At 33.5% G+C, this 21828-nt stretch overlaps 1 protein-coding gene and 1 pseudogene across 7 annotated transcripts in view; one reads left to right on the top strand and one right to left on the bottom strand.

The window, feature by feature from the left end:
* Positions 1-1984: 1984 nt before the first annotated feature.
* Positions 1985-2101, bottom strand: LOC145280673 (5S ribosomal RNA; annotated as a pseudogene).
* Positions 2102-4884: 2783 nt separating this feature from the next.
* The window catches only part of LOC145280013 (uncharacterized), a 183187-nt gene continuing 166243 nt past the window's right edge, over positions 4885-21828 (top strand). For 5 of the 7 annotated variants that reach the window (XM_080131649.1, XM_080131648.1, XM_080131646.1 and 2 more), the window contains exons 1-2: positions 4885-5014; positions 14274-14459. In XM_080131649.1, coding sequence (XP_079987775.1) covers positions 14303-14459 — 157 coding nt within the window. In that variant the 5' untranslated portion in view covers positions 4885-5014; positions 14274-14302. The remainder of the gene's footprint in view (positions 5015-14273; positions 14460-21828) is intronic. The other 2 variants (XM_080131650.1, XM_080131651.1) reach the window with 2 other exon arrangements.

Genomic DNA, 21828 nt, shown 5'->3' with positions numbered 1-21828 from the left:
ATATATATATATATATATATATATATATATATATATATATATATATGCATATATTTTTTCATAAGTTTTTATTTCTGCTTCAATTAAAGCTAATGCACCAAAGTCATATAGATATATATTTTTTATTTTTGAAATCACAACTTCATAATATATAAAAAAAATCGATAGAACATTAACTCTATAATAATGTATACAAAATCTGCAAGAATTAAAATATCATATTTAAGCGTATTTTACGGCCGGGCTTTGCCGGGCGTTCGTGCTAGCTTAGATAAATACTTTTGCAGTTTTAACAGAAAAGCTACAATAATATCAGAATGTCTCCATTTACATTGAACAGAATGCCAACATCAATATATTACATATGAATGAGTCCCCTGTGGAATTTCCACAGGTCCTGCTAGTACAAAAAAAATGTTGATTTCTATGTGTTACTAGCATGCTGCTCGGCATTGCCCTGTTGTAAAATATGCTTAAATATGATATTTTGATTAATGTAGATTTCGTATTTATTATTATATTATATTGGACCCAATATATAGTAATGGCGTAAAAAGTTTTTTAAAAAATAAATAACTCGTGCACCACCACTGGGACTTGAAACCAAAACGTTTAGCTTACGATTTACCTTTTCCTTTGATGTTAATGCCTGAGCTATGTTTCCTGCAAGGCTAAAAATTAAAACATGAACCAATAGCTACTATGTTACACATGTATATTCGTAATGCCACCATTCGACCTTCACCTGGCAAATTCCATTTTTTAAAAAATTTTCACACTTTTGCCCAATTTTTCACAATTTTCCCCAGTTAAAACCCAAATATAAAGTTTCGCATGGGTACAAATGCCCTGTATATGAAGTTTCATGTATGTAAACCAAAAACTAACAGAGGAGTTTGGTAGGTAAAATTTTTTAAACAAATATATATATGTATACATGAATATATATAGAAAGAGATTTGTGCTTACTATAACCTTTTCATGCAAATATTATAGTATAAATCATATAGAATATCTGTATAAATATAATTACTCATAATAGTTAACCAAAGATGATCATCCCATGAGAAAATTAAGAAAAAAAAATGAATGTTTAAAAGAATATGCAAATTAGCTATATATTTTGCAGATGACTGCAATTCTACGTCCCATATATAACAAAGTTGTATTTTCTTTTTAAATAAGTAGAAAAAAGGGTTTTTAATATGAGTATCAATACACAAAAAATAAACCCAGATTTATAGAAGTATAGAAGATAGATTATAACAAAAGTATTCTGAATCTGTTGGAACGGCTAATGTATGCTGGTCGGTATTACATATTACAACTTTAAAAAACGGCAAAAATAATCCGGCAAAGGAAAATAAACTCGCACAGTAGTACTGGACAAACATTTATTACTAGCAGAGAGTATAACATATTTCTGTTAAATTTCTATCTCTTTACCCCTCTCTATCTGTCTATTGATCTTTATCTCCTTCCTCCTCCACCGTTTCTCCTCTCACTGTCTCCACCCAGCGTATTTTTCTCACTGAAAATCCCCCTCACACATACTTACACACATAGAGCTCACCTTGATATAGATTCCTTGAGGAATGAGTTGGCATAAGGGAAGCAACTCCTTGATAAAAAAAGAATCAGATTTACTTCACTTTAAATTATTCTATGACTCTTAACGTCCCCTACCCCAACTCCGTGATTAAATCTGCACCAGTTGAGGGTCACAGAATGATTTCTTTTAAATAAGCAAATAAATTTGAGATATTATTAATACAAGGCAACGCTGGTCAAGAATATTGTGGCTGTTTCATTTAGATTTTTAGCTCAACATATAAGCATGCATGCATAAAAAAAAGGCTTCCTTTAGTCTTGACAGACTATGGATACCCACATTAAGGGTGTCTGTGCATGAAATTTTTGTGGCAAGAGTTGCGCAATCGCCAAGTTCAGGACGACTGGAAGCAATGCCAAGATAAGCGGAAAGCACATACAGCACCTAGAATTCCCAAATGGTCACCCATCTGGTACTAACCAGGCTCAACATTGCTTAACTTTGGTGATCTGATGGGAATCGGTGTGTCAGTGTGATTATGCTGTACATACATACATACATATGCAAGTTAGAAAAGCATTTCATCCAAGGCATGAAAATTGTTAAACAAAATGTTTTTACTATAGGCTTTAAAAATAAAGGTACAAGATTCGATTTGAAATCTATTTATCTTCAAAGTGCACTTTTATAAATTTTACAAAGTAAGGTATAAAAAGTGCACTTTTATAAATTTTACAAAGTAAGGTATAAAAATTTAATTTAAATTGAATCAAAAAATTACCTTGGATTTATTTTATGTAATGTACATTCTGTTGCACTTTAAAAAAAAATCATTGAAAATTTTATATCTATATCATTAATTGCTAGATGAAAGATAATGTTTTTAAAGATTATATTTTAAAACTCTCCTTCTCTCTATTTCAGTTTGTATTTCTCCTCACACCACAACTCATTTTTGCAACCCCCCTCTTTGTATTATTACAGATCTAAATATTCTCTCTGTTTCAGTTTGTATTTCTCCTCACACCACAACCCATTTTTTTGCAACCCCCTCTTTGTAATACATGTCTGAGTAATGAGAAAATTTGAATTTTTTTTAACAAAAACTTTAAACTAACATTTTTAGATTAAATTTTTTTAAACTTCTTTCAGAATAGAAAATCTTTAAAATTTAATAAGGAACATATTTGATATAGTACATATTCAGTACATAATGAGAAAAACAGGCATGAAAATTTCAAAAGGAGTGTATAACTGGTTACGGTCAATAGTAGTCCTCGCCAGCGAAAGTCTTTGTTATTATTATTCTATCATTATTATTATTTAAAACATTTTGTGTCCTGGTCTTTCGCGTGAGGACTAATACATACAAACATACACGTATACACACATGCATACACACATACATACAAGCATATATATACATGCATGCATACATACATACATACACACACATACATACACACATATACACATACATACATGATGATTGCTGCATCTTTCTAGATGATCACCATCACACCGAGTTCTCCACATCTCGTCGTCGTCCATGCCATTTCAGATGACTCTGCATTCCTGCCTCAGATTTGCACATCTTGAAGCAGATGTGACATACAAATTGAGCAATTTCTACTGAGTTGACTCCCTCTGGAGGTTGAAGAGTATTCCTATGAACAATCACATGTCTTCTCAAACCAGCAGTAGACTTGCAAACTTTGCTGCATGTTAAACAGATCGTTTGGTTCGGACTAATAGGTGCAAAGTTGACCTGAACAGGAGTTTTGTGCGACTAATGGTGGTTGACGTAGCCAGCTTTTGACAGAAGCGCTCTTTGACAAGTGTCGCATTTCCAACTCTGTGTGTCATGGTTAGTACCATCTTTGCGAACATGCATATATATATATATATATATATATATATATATATATATATATATATATATACATACAGGCACACATGCATGCATGCATACACACATATATGCACGCATGCATACATGCAGACGCACATACATACATAAATACAGACAGACAACTGCTCTTTATATAATAGATACCCAAATCCCTCTTAGCGACAACAACTTCATCAACAAGTCATACATCTAACAATACCACGTCGATGCACTCCAAATTGAATGCCCGCACATGCAAGGCAATGGCTGAATTTTTGGAAAATGATTTCCAGTCTGCAGGAGAATCGGGCACAAACTACATGGTCCCATGTAATGCTACCAAGGCAAAGGCCCTTATTTTTAACAATTATAAGAAACCTTTCGAACCAATGATTGCCACGGTTGATATTACCCTTTCCGAGACTCCAGCATTAAAATTATTCATTCTTAAGTAGGGTCAAGTGGGATAAGTGCATAGAAGATACTGCTAAGTCTGCTACAAAGAAGGTAGAGGGAGCCTACGTCAAAAATATGTGCGCGCTTGCGCATACAAAAATGGCCACCTGTGATAACATATAGAATTATATGCCTTAATATTTGGAAAACTACTTGTTTTTCATCTAATTTTAACTTTTCACTAATACTACACTGACAAGGCAGTTTGGTACGCGAGTGCACATTTAACAACCTTCTTTTATGCTCGCGTGTAGCGTAAACAAAGGCTAGGCTGTGAAATGGAAACTAGTCCCAGAGTTCAAGGGTTAACACGATGCAAATGATAAATTTGCGACGGAAACGGTTACCATATTCTTTTAAAGCACACCGAAATCTACAAAAAAATATTTTTTTCTATACGAATGTGAGGCGGGACTTAAAGTAAAATAATACCGATTTCTCTTTATTTTTTTAAATTTCCTCGTGTCTTTATTGAAAGATGAAAACAGAAAAAGAAATCGAAAAAACCTTTTAGCCAATAAACACCCCCCCTCTCTCTCTCTCAGGAGGCCAGAAACTGGGTGCTCATTTTAAGTAAAATTTACATGGAAAAGTGATTACTCACTTTTCGAAAAAGTAATTTTTTCATATCATGAAAACTATTTTTAAACTGTTTGCAGATTCGTTTTTAGCACACCGAAATCTACAAAAAAAAAAAATATTTTGTTTTATACGAACGTGAGACGGGCCTTAAAGTAAAATTTTACCGTTGTTTGTTTTGTTTTGTTTTGTTTTGTTTTGTTTTTTGGGTTTTTTTTAATGGTCTTCATAAAGCACTCTATTTTTTAATAAAAAAAAGACAGGTGGCTTTTTAATTGTATGATGAGTTATGTAACATATTGATGTGTTATATTTGGCATTGAAATGTTCATTTTGAACAATAATTATATAAATAATCTATTAATTAAATGTCGAGTTTATTTATTTATTTATTTGTTTATTTTAGTCCCCGTTGTTATAGTAACAAAGTCGACTCTCCCTCTCCCCCTCTCTCGTTAGCGTATTTACTGGCACCGATGGAGGGGAGTAAGAACTTTTCCGTTCTACTTCACAAACTCAACTTAAATCGGACGCAGGTAAGTAGTCGATCAACCTTTGATTTGCACAGATTTAACCCTGAACACTTTTCTGTACATTTGCGTTTTACTCAAGCTGGAGACAGTTCCATTAAACGCAGGGGATTAAAAAATAAATAAAAATAAAGTTTCTTTTGTATTGAATTTTCATTTAATAGACGACGTCTTAATAATGTCTTCGCAATCATTTAAAAAAAGGAAAAAAAAAAAAAGAGAAAAGTTTTTTTGTTTTTTTTTTAATTTAAGAACAAGAAACTATACAAAATTCGCACTCAGCGTCAGCGAGTTTGATGGCAGAATAACATCTGAAACCAGTGATGTTGCAAAAATAGGTACTTGTACAGTTTAGTCAAGACATTAAAAAATGAAAATATCGAAAAAAGTTTAAATTGTATGTATCCGTTATGGGACGAAGTTCTCCGAAAAAAAAAAAAATTCACTTAATTTCATCAAGTAGTTTTTTTTGTTTTTTTTTTTACAGCGAAAAAACAATTTGTTATGATACCGAGCAAAATGTTCAATTTTTAGGAAGAAAAGCTAGTATTAGAGATGGGGAGGGGTGTTAGCGCTTTATCTGAAGTTATCTCCCTTTGTCATTTCTAAAATTCAAACAATTTTTTTTTTTTTTATCCAAGATGGCCGCTTTCATGAAAACATGTTTTTCCGCTGTCAAAAAAAAAAACCAAACTACTTGATGAAATTAAGTGAAATTTTTTTTTTTTCGGAGAACTTCGTTTCACAACGAATACATACAATTTAAGCTTTTTTAGATATTTTCATTTTTTAATGTCTTGACAAGTACCCAAAAATAAATAAATAAAAACTAAAAACTCAAGAGTTTCCACCTTATGATGCATGAGACAAATTCATGAACAATTCACACACACACACACACACTGTGCGCACACACACACGTGTGCGCGCGCACACACACACACACACACACACACGTGTGCGCACACATAGGCACACGTACACAGACATATGCACACACATAAACACACGCATACAGACATAATACGCAAAACAGCGACACACGCACACAGCATCCTCACACATACACACATGCACTAACGCAGACATACAAACGCACACAGGCACGCACACACTCACACTGACGTACATTCATTACCTACGAAACAATTGTAAAAAAAAAGTACTTCTACAGTTTATCTCCGAAAATGGAGACGCCATTTTTTTTCGTGCACTTGTCCAAATCCGAGGGAGAAATCAATATTTTGAACTATGACCGAAGCATGAAAATATTAAAAAAATTAAACTAGATAATTACTTCCGGAAAGTACTAATTGAGTAGTATAACCCCCCCCCCCAACCTCCTATGTTAAGAACGGCTTTCGTAAGTAACACCCCTCCAACCTCGAAAGCAGGTCTTAACAATATGGAAAGGTTGGGGGAGGGGGTGTTTATACTACTCTGGGGCACGTAGTAATTAGCTCTTTCCGGAAGTAATTATTATCTAGTTTAATTTTTTTGTTATTTATTTCATGCTTCCGTCATAGTTTAAAATACTGATTTCTCCCTCTGGTTTTGACGACGAAAAAATTGGCGTCCCCCATTTTCGATGATAAACTGTAGTACTACCGTAAAAAATCTATTATCACCGACCAAAGGACGCCGTTTTCTCGAATATTAACTTATGCACATTCGGCGCTTCGCTTCTACACTATTGGGATGAAATTTTGGAAATCATAAAACCGAATTTCACATGAAAACAATGGTATCTATGTATACCTCATGTTTTAAAGATGATTATATCCAAAAATTATGAAAATCGATAAAGTAGAAAATTATTTATTAAAGAAAATAGAAAATAGAATTTGATGAAAACGATCGTAAGACACAGGAGAGTTCAAAAGGGGAGGTAATTTTCCGTTTCGGTTTTAAAAAGATGGCTGCAATTTTTCATCTGCTAACACGATTAAAGTTGTTTTTCTTAATAATTCAGTAATATTCAGGTAATTTCGACTGCATAATTTGGAAGCTACCATTGTAATTTATTAGAATTGACAAAAAAAAAATCAGTAGAAACCATTGTTTTTTATCAGAAAACTCCATTTATCGACTACAAAATTTCGTCCTAATAGTGTAAAAGCACTGCACATTCTAACTATCAACTGATGAGGTAAAAAGTGTTCGTTTAAACTTTCTTTTCAGAAGTATCATAAGACGTTTTAATTATTTTTCTCTTTTTGTATTTCGTATCTCAAACTTAGGGTTAGTGTTGGGAGTTAATAAATTTTTCGCTAAAAAAAAAAAAGAAAAAAAAAAAGGAATATTAAACACATAAACACATACATTCATAAAGGATTAAAATAGACGTTTTCCCCCAGAAACTTGTTTGTAACGAAATTCAGCAATGCGAAACACACACACACACACACACACACACACACACACATACATATATATATATATATATATATATATATATATATATATATACTATAATAATTATTAAATACCTACAGACACTAGTGTTTCATCCTTTCAGGAATCATCAGTGCAGGGTGCCACGATTTACACCAGTTGATAGATTCGAACTCAGCGACAGGCGCCATTCCTGGCTTCATTAGCAAGAACCCAATACATTCAGCTATCGTTAACCGTGAGAAATACTGTTGAATTTTAAACATTTTATTTTTCAAATGTTTTTCTTAACGTCTGTCAAAGTGATCTAATTATTATATAATGATTTACGCGATGTCAAAACATTGTTAATTCACGACTCGCACAGCTGCCGTCTATCGCCCCCACAACAGCGGAGTTACTATTTTTAAGAGCATATCTGAGAAAATTGACCACATCCTGTATGCTCATCCTTCGGCTAACATTCACATCTGTGGTGACTTCAATGTCCACGACGTGGAATGGCTGACCCACTAAAACAAGACAGATAATGAGGGGAGGTTCTCTCATGACTTCTCCATTGCCTATGACCTCACTCAGATTGTTCACGAACCCACCCGTGTGCCCGATACTACCAGTCAGTATGCAAGCCTTCTAGACCTTTTTCTCACAACTTTTCCTGAGCTATGTTCATGTTCCGTTCTATCTCCTCTGAGATCTTCCGACCACTCGGTTGTATCAGTTAAGATAAAAACAGAATGCAACAAGTCTTCAGATGTACCTCTCCACCGTACAGTATATCGATACTCTATGGTTGACTGGGATAGCTTCCATACATTCATATCTGATCTACTTCTGCATTCCATGTTTAAAAAGGATGTGTCCTCTATAGTATCACACCTGACTGATTGGTTAATTGTAAGTATAGACCGATTCATACCATCCAAAAAATTCCAACAAAAACCTAACAGCCAGCCGTGGTTCTCCCTGCCATCGTGCACAGAAATCAATTTTTCCATAGCTACCAACGTAATAGATGTACTGAGACTAAAGCTGCTTTCAGGACTGCCAGCAACCACTGTAAAAGAGTAATAAAAAATGCAAGAGACCTATATGCTCAGTCCGTTAAATCCAAAGTAGCTGAGCAGCGGCTTGGTTCCCACCAGTTTTGGCAAATAGCAAATGGGATCCTGAACAGAAGTGTGCGTTCTATCCCAAGCATCATCAATGGACCTGAGGTCATCTTGTCAGCATCAGATAAGGCCAAACTATTTGCCAAGAACTTTGCAGCTAATTCTACCCTATGCGACCAAGGCCATCAACTCCCCGTATTTCCTCCTATATCAGACAACACACTCTGCAGCATACAAATATCTGTGCGTGATGTTGCCAAACTAATCAAGAACCTTGATTCCAGTAAAGCAACTGGCCCTGACAGCATTCCAATTATAGTGTTGAAAAAGCTTCAACCAGAACTTGCCCCAATACTTAACTTACAAAATTGTTTAAGAGTTGTCTTAAGGAGAATTGCTTCCCAACACCCTGGAAAACTTCATCAGTATGCCCTGTATTTAAGAATTCAGGTGACAGGTCATCTCTCTCTCAGTAAAGACCAATAAGTCTCCTGTGTGTCATGAGTAAGTTACTGGAATCCATATTAAATAAAGAAGTAGTCAACTACCTCAGCAGAAATAACCTTCTTAGTGACATGCAATATGGTTTCCATTCTGCTAGATCTACAACAGATGTGCTAACGGTTATATCTCATAGGATTAGTGAATCTCTCGACATAGGCTTCCTTTCTAAGGCAATTGCTCTTGACATGTCAAAGGCCTTCAATAAGGTATGGCATAAAGGCCTACTTCACAAGATTTTCAGCTACGGTATAACTGGAAATGTTTTCTCAATTATTAAATCATTTCTCTCTGATAGGCTCATAAGAGTAGTGGTTGATGGGCAGAAATCAGAAGCCCACAGTATTAATGCTGGTGTCCTTCAAGGGTCCATCCTGGGCCCAACTCTCTTCCTGATCTACATCAATGATCTCCCAAAACACATACTTAAATCATTCGTTGGCATCTATGCTGATGACACGACCATCTATGGCAACACATCAAAGGCTGTAAATGATAAAGTTCTCTCTAATTCTCTCTCCTCTGATCTTGAGCGCATGGTACAATGGGGGAAGAGATGGCTGGTTACTTTTAATGCATCTAAAACCAAGCTTCTATCTTTACATCATCAACGCTCTGATCCCCATCTGGCATCAATTGAAATGGATAGCTCTCATCTTGGGGAGGCTCCATGTTTTGACAAGCTTCTAAGATTGACCTTTACTCCTGATCTGAAATGGAACACGTACATCAAATCTGTTGCCAAGGTCACTGGAAAAATGGTAGGATCCTTCTACCACTCAAGTAGATATCTCACTGCTGATACAATTCTCTATCTATATAAAAGCCAAGTACGTCCAAGGATGGAGTACTTCTGCCATATCTGGGTAGGAGCTGCTAAAAGCAGCCTATCCTGTCTTGACAGAGTACAAAATAGACTTTGTAGCCCTTTTCTCTTCCCTACAACCTTACTCCCACAGAAGGGATGTTGCGAGTCTGTCATTGTTTTATTGTTATTTCTATGGAAAGTGCTCATCTGAGCTCCAATCTCTGGTCCCCTCTCGGCAATCTTTCACGAAAAACACCCATCTAGCTGAAACCACTCAGTAATTTTCCCCACTCTTTATCCGTGCCTAAATCAAAACGTAGATTCCATGAACAAAGCTTCTTTCTTAGAAGTGCACGATTGTGGAACTCTCTTCCGTTTGCCTGTTTTATTATTTATAGATTGTTTTTAGAATTATTTGGGGGGTTTTCTTGTACACTTGTATAAAATGTAGCAAAATATAATTATCTTTTGTTTGTTTGTTTATTTTTTCACAATAAGATTATATAAAAATATATCAAAATATAATTTTAGCAAAATGTAGCAAAATAATATTCTAAAAACATGAAACATTTATAGAGGTTTAAGAATACTTTTTTTTTTTTACACAAAGATAGTTTTTTTTTTCACAGTAAGATTGTATAATCATATGTCAAAATATAATTTTGGTTCGTTCATAAAGCAAAATATAATTTTAATAAAGAAGTTTTTATGTATTTATTTATGTATTTATTTATTTATGTATTTATTTATGTATGTATTTATTTATTTATTTATGTATTGATTCATAAAAATTCATAAACATTTTTAATAATATTTTTTTTTCAATGAGTGATACGATTTATCGACTCCTGTTCGAATGACACACACCCCTCTATCGGTCGTTCTTGAAACTAAAATACACACATTCGCCTCAGGGCACTGTCATGCTGAAGTGCTATATTTTTTAAATTTTTTCCGTATGAATATATTTTAAATATAGAAAAAAATATTTATAGAAATGTAAACTATGAAAATTTAAATTACTTGTTTGAAATAAAATATGTAAGGGATTGGTCGATATTCACTGATGCCTGGTATCACAGCCGTGGCGTGAGTATAGATAAATATCTCTCAACCCTAAAAAAAAAAAAAAAAGATGTTAGTAATTAGCAAGGTACTTGTACAGTTTAATCAAGACATTAAAAAATGAAAATATCGAAAAAAGGTTATAGTGTATGTATCCATTTTGGACTGAAGATCTCCGAAAAAAAAAAAATTTAATTTTATTTGATCAAGTAGTTTTTATTTTACAGCAGAAAAACACATTTTTATGAGAGCGCGTTGAAGTCAACCATTATGAAATTTGTTGAAGACGTCACGGGGAGATAACTCCAATTAAAGCGCCAACACTCCCTCCCCATCTTTATTACTAGCTTTTCTTCCTAAAAATCGAACCTTTTGCTGGGTATCATAACAAATTGTTTTTTCGCTGTAAAATAAAAACTACTTGATTAATTTTTTTTCTGAGAACTTCGTTCCATAACGAATACGTACAATATAACCTTTTTCCGATATTTACATTTTTTTAATGTCTTCATTAAACTGTACAAGTGCCGTTAGCAATATTAAAACGGGTTTCAACATTTAATATAGAAATTTCTTAAAGGAAGCATCATTTTCTTGTGCGTGCATGTGTGTGTGTGCGTGTGCGTGCGTGCGTATGTGTGTGTGTGCGTGTGCGTGTGTGTGTGTGTGTGTGTGCGCGCGCGCGCACGTGTGTGCTCTGTCGTTGCACGAGAGAAGAACTGGTGAAGTTTGTTTTTGAGATATTAAATTTTTTATTCACTAGAAAAAAAGAAATACAAAATGGAAAATGAGCAAAAAATTTAGGCACAAGGCCAACTCAAAAAGAGGGGTGATTGAGGTTGGTTGGTCCATATCTCGTCTCTGTTGGAAACTTAAAAGGATTTCCCTCTCAGCATCTTTTATCATAATTACCCCTTAAAAGTGTATTTGTGTGTGTGGGGGGGGGGGTCCTACTTAAACCCAATTTTAAAACATTTTTTTTTATACAAAAAATACAAAAAAAAAAAGTCTTTCTGGACTGTGGGAGTAATGTTCCTTAAAAAAACATAAGCCCAAAAAAGAATTAAATTTCTTCTTAGAATAAATCAGATCCAATTAAGGGTAAATCCTTTCCATGCAAATATGTTCGAGTCGATTGTCAGGTAGTTATCCTGCTCGGTTCGAAAAAGTAAATTTGAGCGGCAAAAACATTTTTCCTTTTAGACGGGTCGGGTCGTACGTGTTTGCGCCATGTTGCTGAAACAACAGGAAAATGGAAAAAGAGAAAAAGAGGAAGTTGATTTTCGCGTGAGGTCTTTTATGTCTCCAGCAAGGCTGCCAGAAAAGATTTGAGAAATGTGTTTTCCTTCGAACGCTGATTGGACAGAAAGTGGATACTCTCTGTCACGTGGTATGCTCTGTTTTACGTCCGCATGAAAAGAAAACGTTTTGCTTTTTATCTCCACAGAATTTGTTTGGGTGTAAACGGCAAATGTGCGCTCTGCATAACTGAAACGTTATTTATTTATTTTAATGTCTCTGGCGTACGCTACAAATATTTCCATAAAAATATTTTTTAAATATTAAAAGAAAATATTTATAGAAACGCAAAAAATAAATATATACGCATACATAAATATACATAGAAAGAGATTTGTGTTAACTATAACCATGTTACGCATATATTATTTAATCATGTACAATATCTGCACGAATATAATTACACGTAATAGTTAACAAAAATGATCATCCCATAAGAAAACTGAAAAAACTAATAGGGAATTAATTAAAATGAATGTTTAAAAGAATATGCAAATTAGCTTGATCTTTTGCAGATGAATGCAATTCCACAACCCATATATAAGAAAATTGTATTTTCTTTTTAAATAAATAGAAAAAAGGGTTTTAATATGAATATCAATACACAAAAGACCCCAAATTTATAGGAGTATATGTATATATATATAGTTATATATATATATAATATAAAGCTGTGTCTAGTCACAAATAGGCTCCTATATGGTTGACTATTTAAAAAAAAAAACTGATTACATATAATGATAGAAGATGTATCGAAATACAGGAATGGGTATGTTTGATCTGGCAGAACGGTGGTGCATTAAAATTGTGGGGTTTGTGTTCGCGCCTGGTCCACAAAGTATGGAAATAAAAAATTTAAAAACGAAAAATAAAAAACGTTTACAAGTGTTTTTGATATAGATGTACATAAGAATACTTTGATAAGTATGTTTTAACTTATATAGGGATGGTATAATAAAATTGTGGGGTCTGCATTCGCGCCTTGCCTCCATAGAATGGAAATAGGCACAAACTTTAATAAAGACTTTTCATATCTATCTGCGTAAGTATACTTTGATAATTATGTTTCAGTTTGAAGAAATATGGTATAATAAAATTATGGGGTGTTCGTTCGCACCTGACCTCCATAGAATGGAAATATGTCACACAGTTTAACAAGGTTTTTTAATATAGATCCACAGAATATTGTGATAAGTGTTTCAGTGTGAACAGGTATGGTATAATAAATTATGGGGTTTATATATTTTATTTTTACTTTCATCATATTTTGCTTTGATTTTGATACCCTCAAATTCAACCCAAATTTACAACCCTTCCTTTTCATAACGTATCATACTTTCATAAATCAGAGTCCATTTTCTGTAGGCTGTTTTTGAACCCAGTCAACGATGGGTACTTTTGCTAGTGTATATATATATATATATATATATATATATATATATATTATCAGTAATGGGACGATTCCAAAATTTTTCCCAATTCTGATACATTTATCAATACCGATTTTTTAAAAATTTCTAAATATTTAATTAGATATTTAATGCTTTTTAAAAATGTTCAAATGACGGTAACCCCTTCCTCTTCACCATGTCATGTCCACATTTGCAAAACGTAAAACATACACTTCGGAGGGGGAGGGAGCGTCTATTACAAGAGTAGCCTTTTTCTCTAATGTTTTCCTTATAATTGATTGAACTTGTGAGTCTCTTCTATAGTCTGAATAATCCAAATAACCAATCCTCAAAATTCGCAAAACATAAAATATACTGTCAAGAATGAGAGTTCAATATAGAAACGTTGTTTTAATCTTAATAAAATAAAATATGCATCAAGTGCGCTTGAAAGCCAAATCACAACGTAATATTAGAAAAATAAACAAATATTTTACTTGTTTGAATTTATGACAAATATATTTCGTTTGTATATACGTTTCGTTTCAAGCGCACATGATGCATATTTTATTTTATAAAATATACTAATATTCATAAACAAATACTCATATGATATACTTTCTTTGCAGCATCACTTTTTTTTTCAGTAAGTAAGCTTATATCTTCTATTGTTTTTATACTTACATCAATTATAGTCTTGAATTGGAAACGCATTTAGACAGGTATGAACAGGGGTCAAGTTGACAGACTAGTGCTTGATGATGATGATGATGATGAACCTGAAGAGAATGCATCTTGGATGCAGACTACAAACTCAAATCGCAACGAACACATTAGACAACTGCTTGCACATCGTCAACAACTCAAAAAACAGAGAGCAGGTGAGTTTTTGAAAGATAAGTTTTATTTTACGTCTGGTAGTTTTTGGAGCTCTGTACCCTGTTCCAATTCTCTAAATAAAGCTGCTGTACGTATTATTTGGAATCATCGGACTACTGTTCTCGTCTTGAATGCGATTTTCACGTTTCAGTCGATATAACTTCTGACCTTCTTCAGGTGTATTTTGTTGAACTCAGAAATGTTTCTGCTGAACTTGGGAATTTGGATGGAATTTTGAACGAAATCCTTTATTTACTTCACGGGGGTAGCATGTGCTTATTCCATCAGGTCCTAAGTAATTCGCAATTGTATTTTTCAATAATTGTATTGTTCGACAGAAACATTCTCGAGTTCGATAGGATGCACCTAAAGAAGGTCGGTGGTTATATCAACCGAAACGTTGTGTAAAATCACGCTCAAGATACAAGGTTCCCTGCCATGGTTATGCATCACTCAGATTTTTCCAGATTTAATGGATATCCAGTGATTGACTTCCGGTCACCGATACAAACAAAAAAAGGAAGAAATAAAGAAATAAATAAAAAAATAAAACAGACAAAGGAAAGCCTCACTGAACAATTGCAGACGTTTCTTTTCTCCCATAATGAAGAGATTTTATTCTTGAAAATTTGGGATATCATCACTTACCATTCTGTATGACATATCATGTTGGCAAATAAACATAACATAATTGAAAATTATTGAAATTCCTTCAATATTGTCATTATTTTTTTATATACGAACTCGTATCCATGGTGTTTCTCACAAACTGCATTGTCATAGCCTTAAAACAATTCCTTTAAGATTTTTTAATGTTTTTATAGATAATTATTTTTAGGTGGATGCTGATTGATCTGCTGCAAAGACCAGAGAATATCTGTATATATATATATATATATATATATATATATATATATATATATATATATATATATTATATATGATGAAAATAATGGAAATAGTATTCCGACAAAATAGAGAAATAAAAAGGAACAAACCGTATTATGTGTTCATCAACGTTTCGTCTTTAAAGTATGCTTTTTCAATTATATTTCACCCTTTGTGTATATCGATCCTTTTAGTTCATCCAGAGGAAGTCTTGAAATATAGACGAAATGTTGATGAACACATAATACGGTTTGTTCCTTTTTATTTATATATGTATTCCAGGAGATGGGCAGGAGAGGGAAGTTAGTTGGTTTTCTGAGCATCTCATGGGCAGTTGAGGTTTGGTGTGCTTCTCCAAGCAAGTGACGTCTAAAGCTCTAAGCTAAGGGATTGCTGTTCAGTAGAAGAAAACGAGTATCATTGTAACCATAAGCCTTTTTTTTATATAGAAGTTACCACTTATCAAGGCTCAATGGCTACTCGAGGATAAGGGTTAATGAGTGTACAGTTGTCACCAGGATAACAGTGTATTAATAGTTGGTGGTGGAAATGAGATAGAAATGGATTTTTTAGAGGGCAGCTGAACAAAAACTTGTTTACATTACACACGTAAATATATACATATAAGAAAATACACACACACAAGAATGCACAACTATATGTATAGATACGCAAATAATCACAGGTATACATATATACAAATAAGTACAAATATACAGACATATACCTATATACACATACACACACACACACACACACATATATATATATATATATATATATATATATATATATATATATATATATATATATATATTATATTTTAAAAACAGTAATCTACGTACACACGTGTTTCGGGGTCCTACTCCTCTTCAGCATAGCTTGACTGTTGTTAGGACTCGAACCCCGGATCTTATGTATTTCAATCCAGCGTCTTAATCCATCAGTCTATGATGCCATAGACAATTTACTGCTTAGTTTTTATCGTTTATCTATTTACGAAGTTTTGTTGTTGATTTTTTAAACGATATTAAGGTTATCGTCTCCACCTTGATAATCATTTAAAAAATCAGCAACAAAACTACGTAATTAGATAAACGATAAAATACATAAGATCCGGGGTTTGAGTCTTAACAACAGTCAAACTATGCTGAAGAGGGGTAGAACCTCCAACACGCGTGTACATAGATTACTGTTTTTGAAAAATAATAAATAAATGAATAAATACGTCCAAATAAAAAGAGGGCGATTTTCTAAGAAAACACCGGATCTCCAAGGTGGAGCCGATAATCTTAATATCGTTTAAAATATCAACAACAAAACTATGTGTATATATATATATATATATATATATATATATATATATATATATATATATATATATATATATATATATATATATATATTCGGTAAAATATGCTTATTTGGTAAAATATGCTTTTTCAATTATATTTCATCCTTTGTGTATATCGATCCTTTTAGTTTAGAAGCTCAATATTTGTTAAATATAGCAACAGAGCATATATAAAATAATAACAGTATAGCTACATTCCAAGTTCCAAATATTTATTTTTCTTTCCAAACAATTATTTCAGTATGTAAAAAGTTTGGTACATTTTTGACAGATCTATTTCATGGCGCAGAAATAATCAATTATTATTATGTGAATATTGAATCTTTTCGTGCACATACTTCTCAGAAAAATAGAATTTTTTTTTGCTTAGAAAGAAATATAATGTCGGAATAAAGGAATTCCATGAAAGATTCAGATTATATTGTCATGTATATTTCTTTCTAAGCAAAAAAAAATTCAATTTTTCTGATGAGTATATGCACAAAAAGATTCGATATTGACATAATAATAAATATTGTTCTGCATAACAAAACAAAGTCTCTGACAGCATAGACACAGCACTCTCCCTCGACACAAGCGCATAAGTATATGTATTTGGTGACTTTAATGTTCACCTCAAAAACTGGCTTGGATTCTCTACTCACACAGATGCAGTGGGCAGCTCAACACATCGCTATATCTCACTCCCTATCACAAATGGTTATGTTTCCAACCCGTTTCTCTGACCAGCAAGAACAACATGCATCACTTCTAGATCTGTTTCTGACCACACTCTTCGAGGATTGTATAACAAATGCTGACAGCCCACTCGGGAACGCTGATTATGCAGTGATAATGGTTGAAATCGCCCTAAACTCTAGACCCAAAACAGAAGAGCCAGTGCTCAAAACAACGAGATATTATAAAAAGGCTACCTGGGAAGCCATCAGAGATCTTATCAGAGATGCCCCATGAGAAATATTTTTTCTCTTCCTGCTGAACAGTGCGCAAATGAAACCACTGAATGGTTCAAAACAGCAGTTGAAGCACATGTTCCCATGCGGAAATTTTATAGCAAGCCCCACTCTCCCCAATGGTTTACTTCTACTTGCACAACTGCCATTGCTCAAAGGCAGCATGCATACCGCAGATTTAACTGACATAAGTCCAGTTCAAACAGGCAGAAGTATATAGAAGCTAGAAGTAACATTAAGAAAGAAATAGCGACAGTTAAGAGAGAATTTACTGAAACCACTAAAAAATGCATCGAAGCACAAAAATTAGGAACTCGTGACTTCTGTAAAATCTACAACAGTGTAGTAAATAATGGGCAATCAAGAATCCCCTCACTAACCAACAATCATGAAGTTGTTTGCTCAGCAACCGGCAAGGCTAATATGCTTGCCAGCAGGTTTGCCTCAAACTCCACACTGGACCCTTCCAACCACCCCCTGCCTGACTTTCCTTTGCAGACAGACACCACGCTAGACGATCTAAAAATCACCCCTGCTCAGGTGCATGCTATCATAAAAAACCTTGACACTTCAAAAGCAAAAAAAAAAAGAGGTCAATTTTTTTAACTTTGACCCCTATTATGACCCCTTAAAATTTATTGTTTTGGGCTCAAATCAAGTTATTAAGTTAGATACATATCCAAGGAACCTATATCTAAAATTTCAAGAGTTTAGATGCAAAATTGGCAGAGGAGGTTAGTAGAGTTCTGAAAGGTCAAATCGTTGAACTTTGACCCCTTAACACTCAAATTTCTGGCTGAAAACCGATCACAAAGATTTTCCCAAATCTCAGTATCCTGTATATCAAATTTCGAGTCTGTAGACATAAAATTAACAGAGTTATTGCATAGGGAAATTTACACACACAGACACACACACAGACACGTTCACTTTTATAGATATACTAGCATTTCAGTCCGGTGTTGCCCGGGTGTTTGGAGGTGTATGTTAAGCAAAAAGAAAAATAAATAAACAAATAAATAAAGCGGTCAATTTTCTTAAAATTTGACCCCTGTTATGACCCTTAAAATTTATTGTTTTGGGTTCAAATCAAGTTATTAAGTTAGCTCCATGTCCAAGAAACCTATATCTAAAATTTCAAGTGTTTAGACCCAAAATTGTCGGAGGAGTTTGGTAGAGCTCTCAAAGGTCACATCGTTAAACTTTGACCCCTTAACAGCCAAATCTCTGGCCGAAAACCAATCAGAATGATTTTCCCAAAGCTCAGTATCCTGTATCTCAGATTTCGAGTCAGTAGACTGAAAATTGACAGAGTTATTGAGTAGTGAAATGTACACAGACACACACACAGACACGTTCACTTACATATATATATATATATATATATCTATAAAAGTGAACATGTCTGTGAGTCTGTCTGTCTGTCTGTCTGTGTACATTTCCCTACACAATATCTGTCAATTTTCAGTCTACAGTACTAGTTTGAGCCTGCCTTTCTACTTCCACTTTTTTTGGGGGGGCTTAACACACACCTCAAAACACCCGGGCAACACCGGGCCCCCATGGTTATATATATATATATATATATATATATATATATATATATATATATATATATATACTAGCATGGGTGTCCGGCGTTGCCCGGTATTTGGAGGTGTATGTTGAGCAAAAAAAAAAAAAAGTGGTCAATTTTTTTTAACTTTGACCCCTATTATGACCCCCTTAAAATTTATTGTTTTGGGCCCAAATAAAGTTATTAAGTTAGATCCATATCCAAGGAACCTATATCTAAAATTTCAAGTGAGTAGACCCAAAATTGTCGGAGGAGTTTGGTAGAGTTCTCAAAGGTCAAATCGTTGAACTTTGACCCCTTAATCGCCAAATTTCTAGCCGCAAACCGATCACATCGATTTTCCCAAATCTCAGTACCCTGTATATCAAATTTAGACTCTGTAGACTAAAAATTGACAGAGTTATTGCGTAGGGAAATGCACACAGACACACACACAGACAGACACTTTCACTTTTATAGATATATAGATATATTACAAATGGCACTTTATTCTATATATAGAAATTTTCAGTTTATGTAATTGTTATGATTAATGTTTGCTATCAAAATAATTATAAGTGGATTAAGAAAGAAAGAAATTATATTGAAAACTTTGAATAAAATAAATACCTTTTCCATCATTATTGATTTACCGTCATTGTCAGAAAAGTCTGAATACATTTAAAGAAAGTTTTATGCAAGGGAGGTTAATCAAGTTGACCTTTGGAAAGGGAGATAACTTGGAAATCATTCGAGCCAATCGTTTTTGGAACCGGGAAAAACAAACACAACGAAAGAGTTTTCTGTGCCTATCCAATAATTTGCTTGTCTGGAAATATAGATGTATATTTTGCATGATTAATTGCTCTAAGAATTACATTGACACAGGATCTACAGCATATAAATTGCTGGTTACATAATAATAATTTTTTTATTTATTTTTCTCATTAACAAATATAAATGAATCTTAAACTCATTCGATGCCTCTGTTCAGTCTCGAAAGACAAAGGATACCCCCTGTAGAGGTGGCTGCACGTGTAATTGTGAGACAAGGGTTGCGCGATCCCTAACCCCAACTCTCCTGAATCAGCATTGTTTGGGTCCAGTGGCAAGAAGAAGTCCAGGTCGACTGGAAACAATGCAGAGCTCAGATAAGCAGAGAGCACATACAGCACCTAGAACTCTCAAATGTTCACCCATTTAGTACTGACCAGGTTCAACGTTGCTTAACTTTAGTGATCCAGCGGGACTGGTTTGTCAACTCAACTTAAACTCCTAATCTCAAGAAAAGTAATTCATTTGGTAATCTCCAAAAATACCGTTAGGGCTTACAACATGGCCGCCAGAAGAGTCAACAAAAAACTGCGAATAAAATATATATAAAACTCGTAATTTCTGTTTTTAAAGTGGGTTGTCAATTTTCTTTATGAAATATACTTCCAAAATAAACTATTACAGTCGTTTAAAACATAATAGAAGTATTATTTTTTATTTTTTAAAAACAATGTTTACAAAATGTCTACGCACGTTCGTAGACATTTTGTAAACATTGTTTTTAAAAAATAAAAAATAATATTTCTATTATGTTTTAAACGACTGTAATAGTTTATTTTGGAAGTATATTTCATAAAGAAAATTGACAACCCACTTTAAAAACAGAAATTACGAGTTTTATATATTTTATTCGCAGTTTTTTGTTGACTCTTCTGGCGGCCATGTTGTAAGCCCTAACGGTATTTTTGGAGATTACCATTCATTTATAGAAAATTAAAATCTGCAGACAATATTACATGCATCAATTATTAAATGCGAATTAATCAACGTTTCTTTCCCTAAGGTTTTTTTTCCTATATACTTTAATAATGCAATTAACCTTACATAGCAATATAGCTTCTATCTGGAGTGACAGTGAAACATTGACAGGCCAGTAGTCGAGTGCTCTCAAGAAGGATACGCATGACATAGAAGAATATTTACAGGCCGTTTGTTCATTTGGAACAACCTCGAAATATGGAGATACTCTACTAAAAATACTCCAACCCCCAATACACAACAACACTACTCACTAAAATGAAGAAGTTTTTTTTCTGACAGTCAAACTTCCTGCAATTTAGAACATTCATACTTCTGCAATGGTTTATCCAGAAGAATGAGCACTCCACATGACCACCATACCAGTGTAAATGGGATAGCCACTATGCTGGGAAAATGTAGAGTTTTCAGAAAATGCACTAATGTGTTAAGTTCGATCAGATTTCACATGGCGGATCAATCTGATATATTAATACAGTAAAATCCAGGGATACGGTGGCCCAGGAATACGCTTTTTTCGGGTTACAATGTGGAATACAATGTTTTTCCGGCCCTTGGTTACAGTATTTGCCCCCCTTATGGTGTTATTTATAATGTTATTTGATTATATACATGTGTATTATATATTGTACCGTACTGTACTGTATATATATATATATATATATATATATATATATATATATACGTATATATATATATATATATATATATATACATATATATATATATATATATATATATATATATATTAATTTGGAAACAATTTTTCAGTGAAAAGACCAACCTATCCAGATAGATAAAGCTCTACC

This window comes from Euprymna scolopes, chromosome 7 (assembly GCF_053919585.1).
Source record: "Euprymna scolopes isolate OS-2025 chromosome 7, ASM5391958v1, whole genome shotgun sequence".
NCBI lineage: Eukaryota > Metazoa > Mollusca > Cephalopoda > Sepiida > Sepiolidae > Euprymna > Euprymna scolopes.
This window is presented reverse-complemented; position numbering and strand designations above follow the sequence as displayed.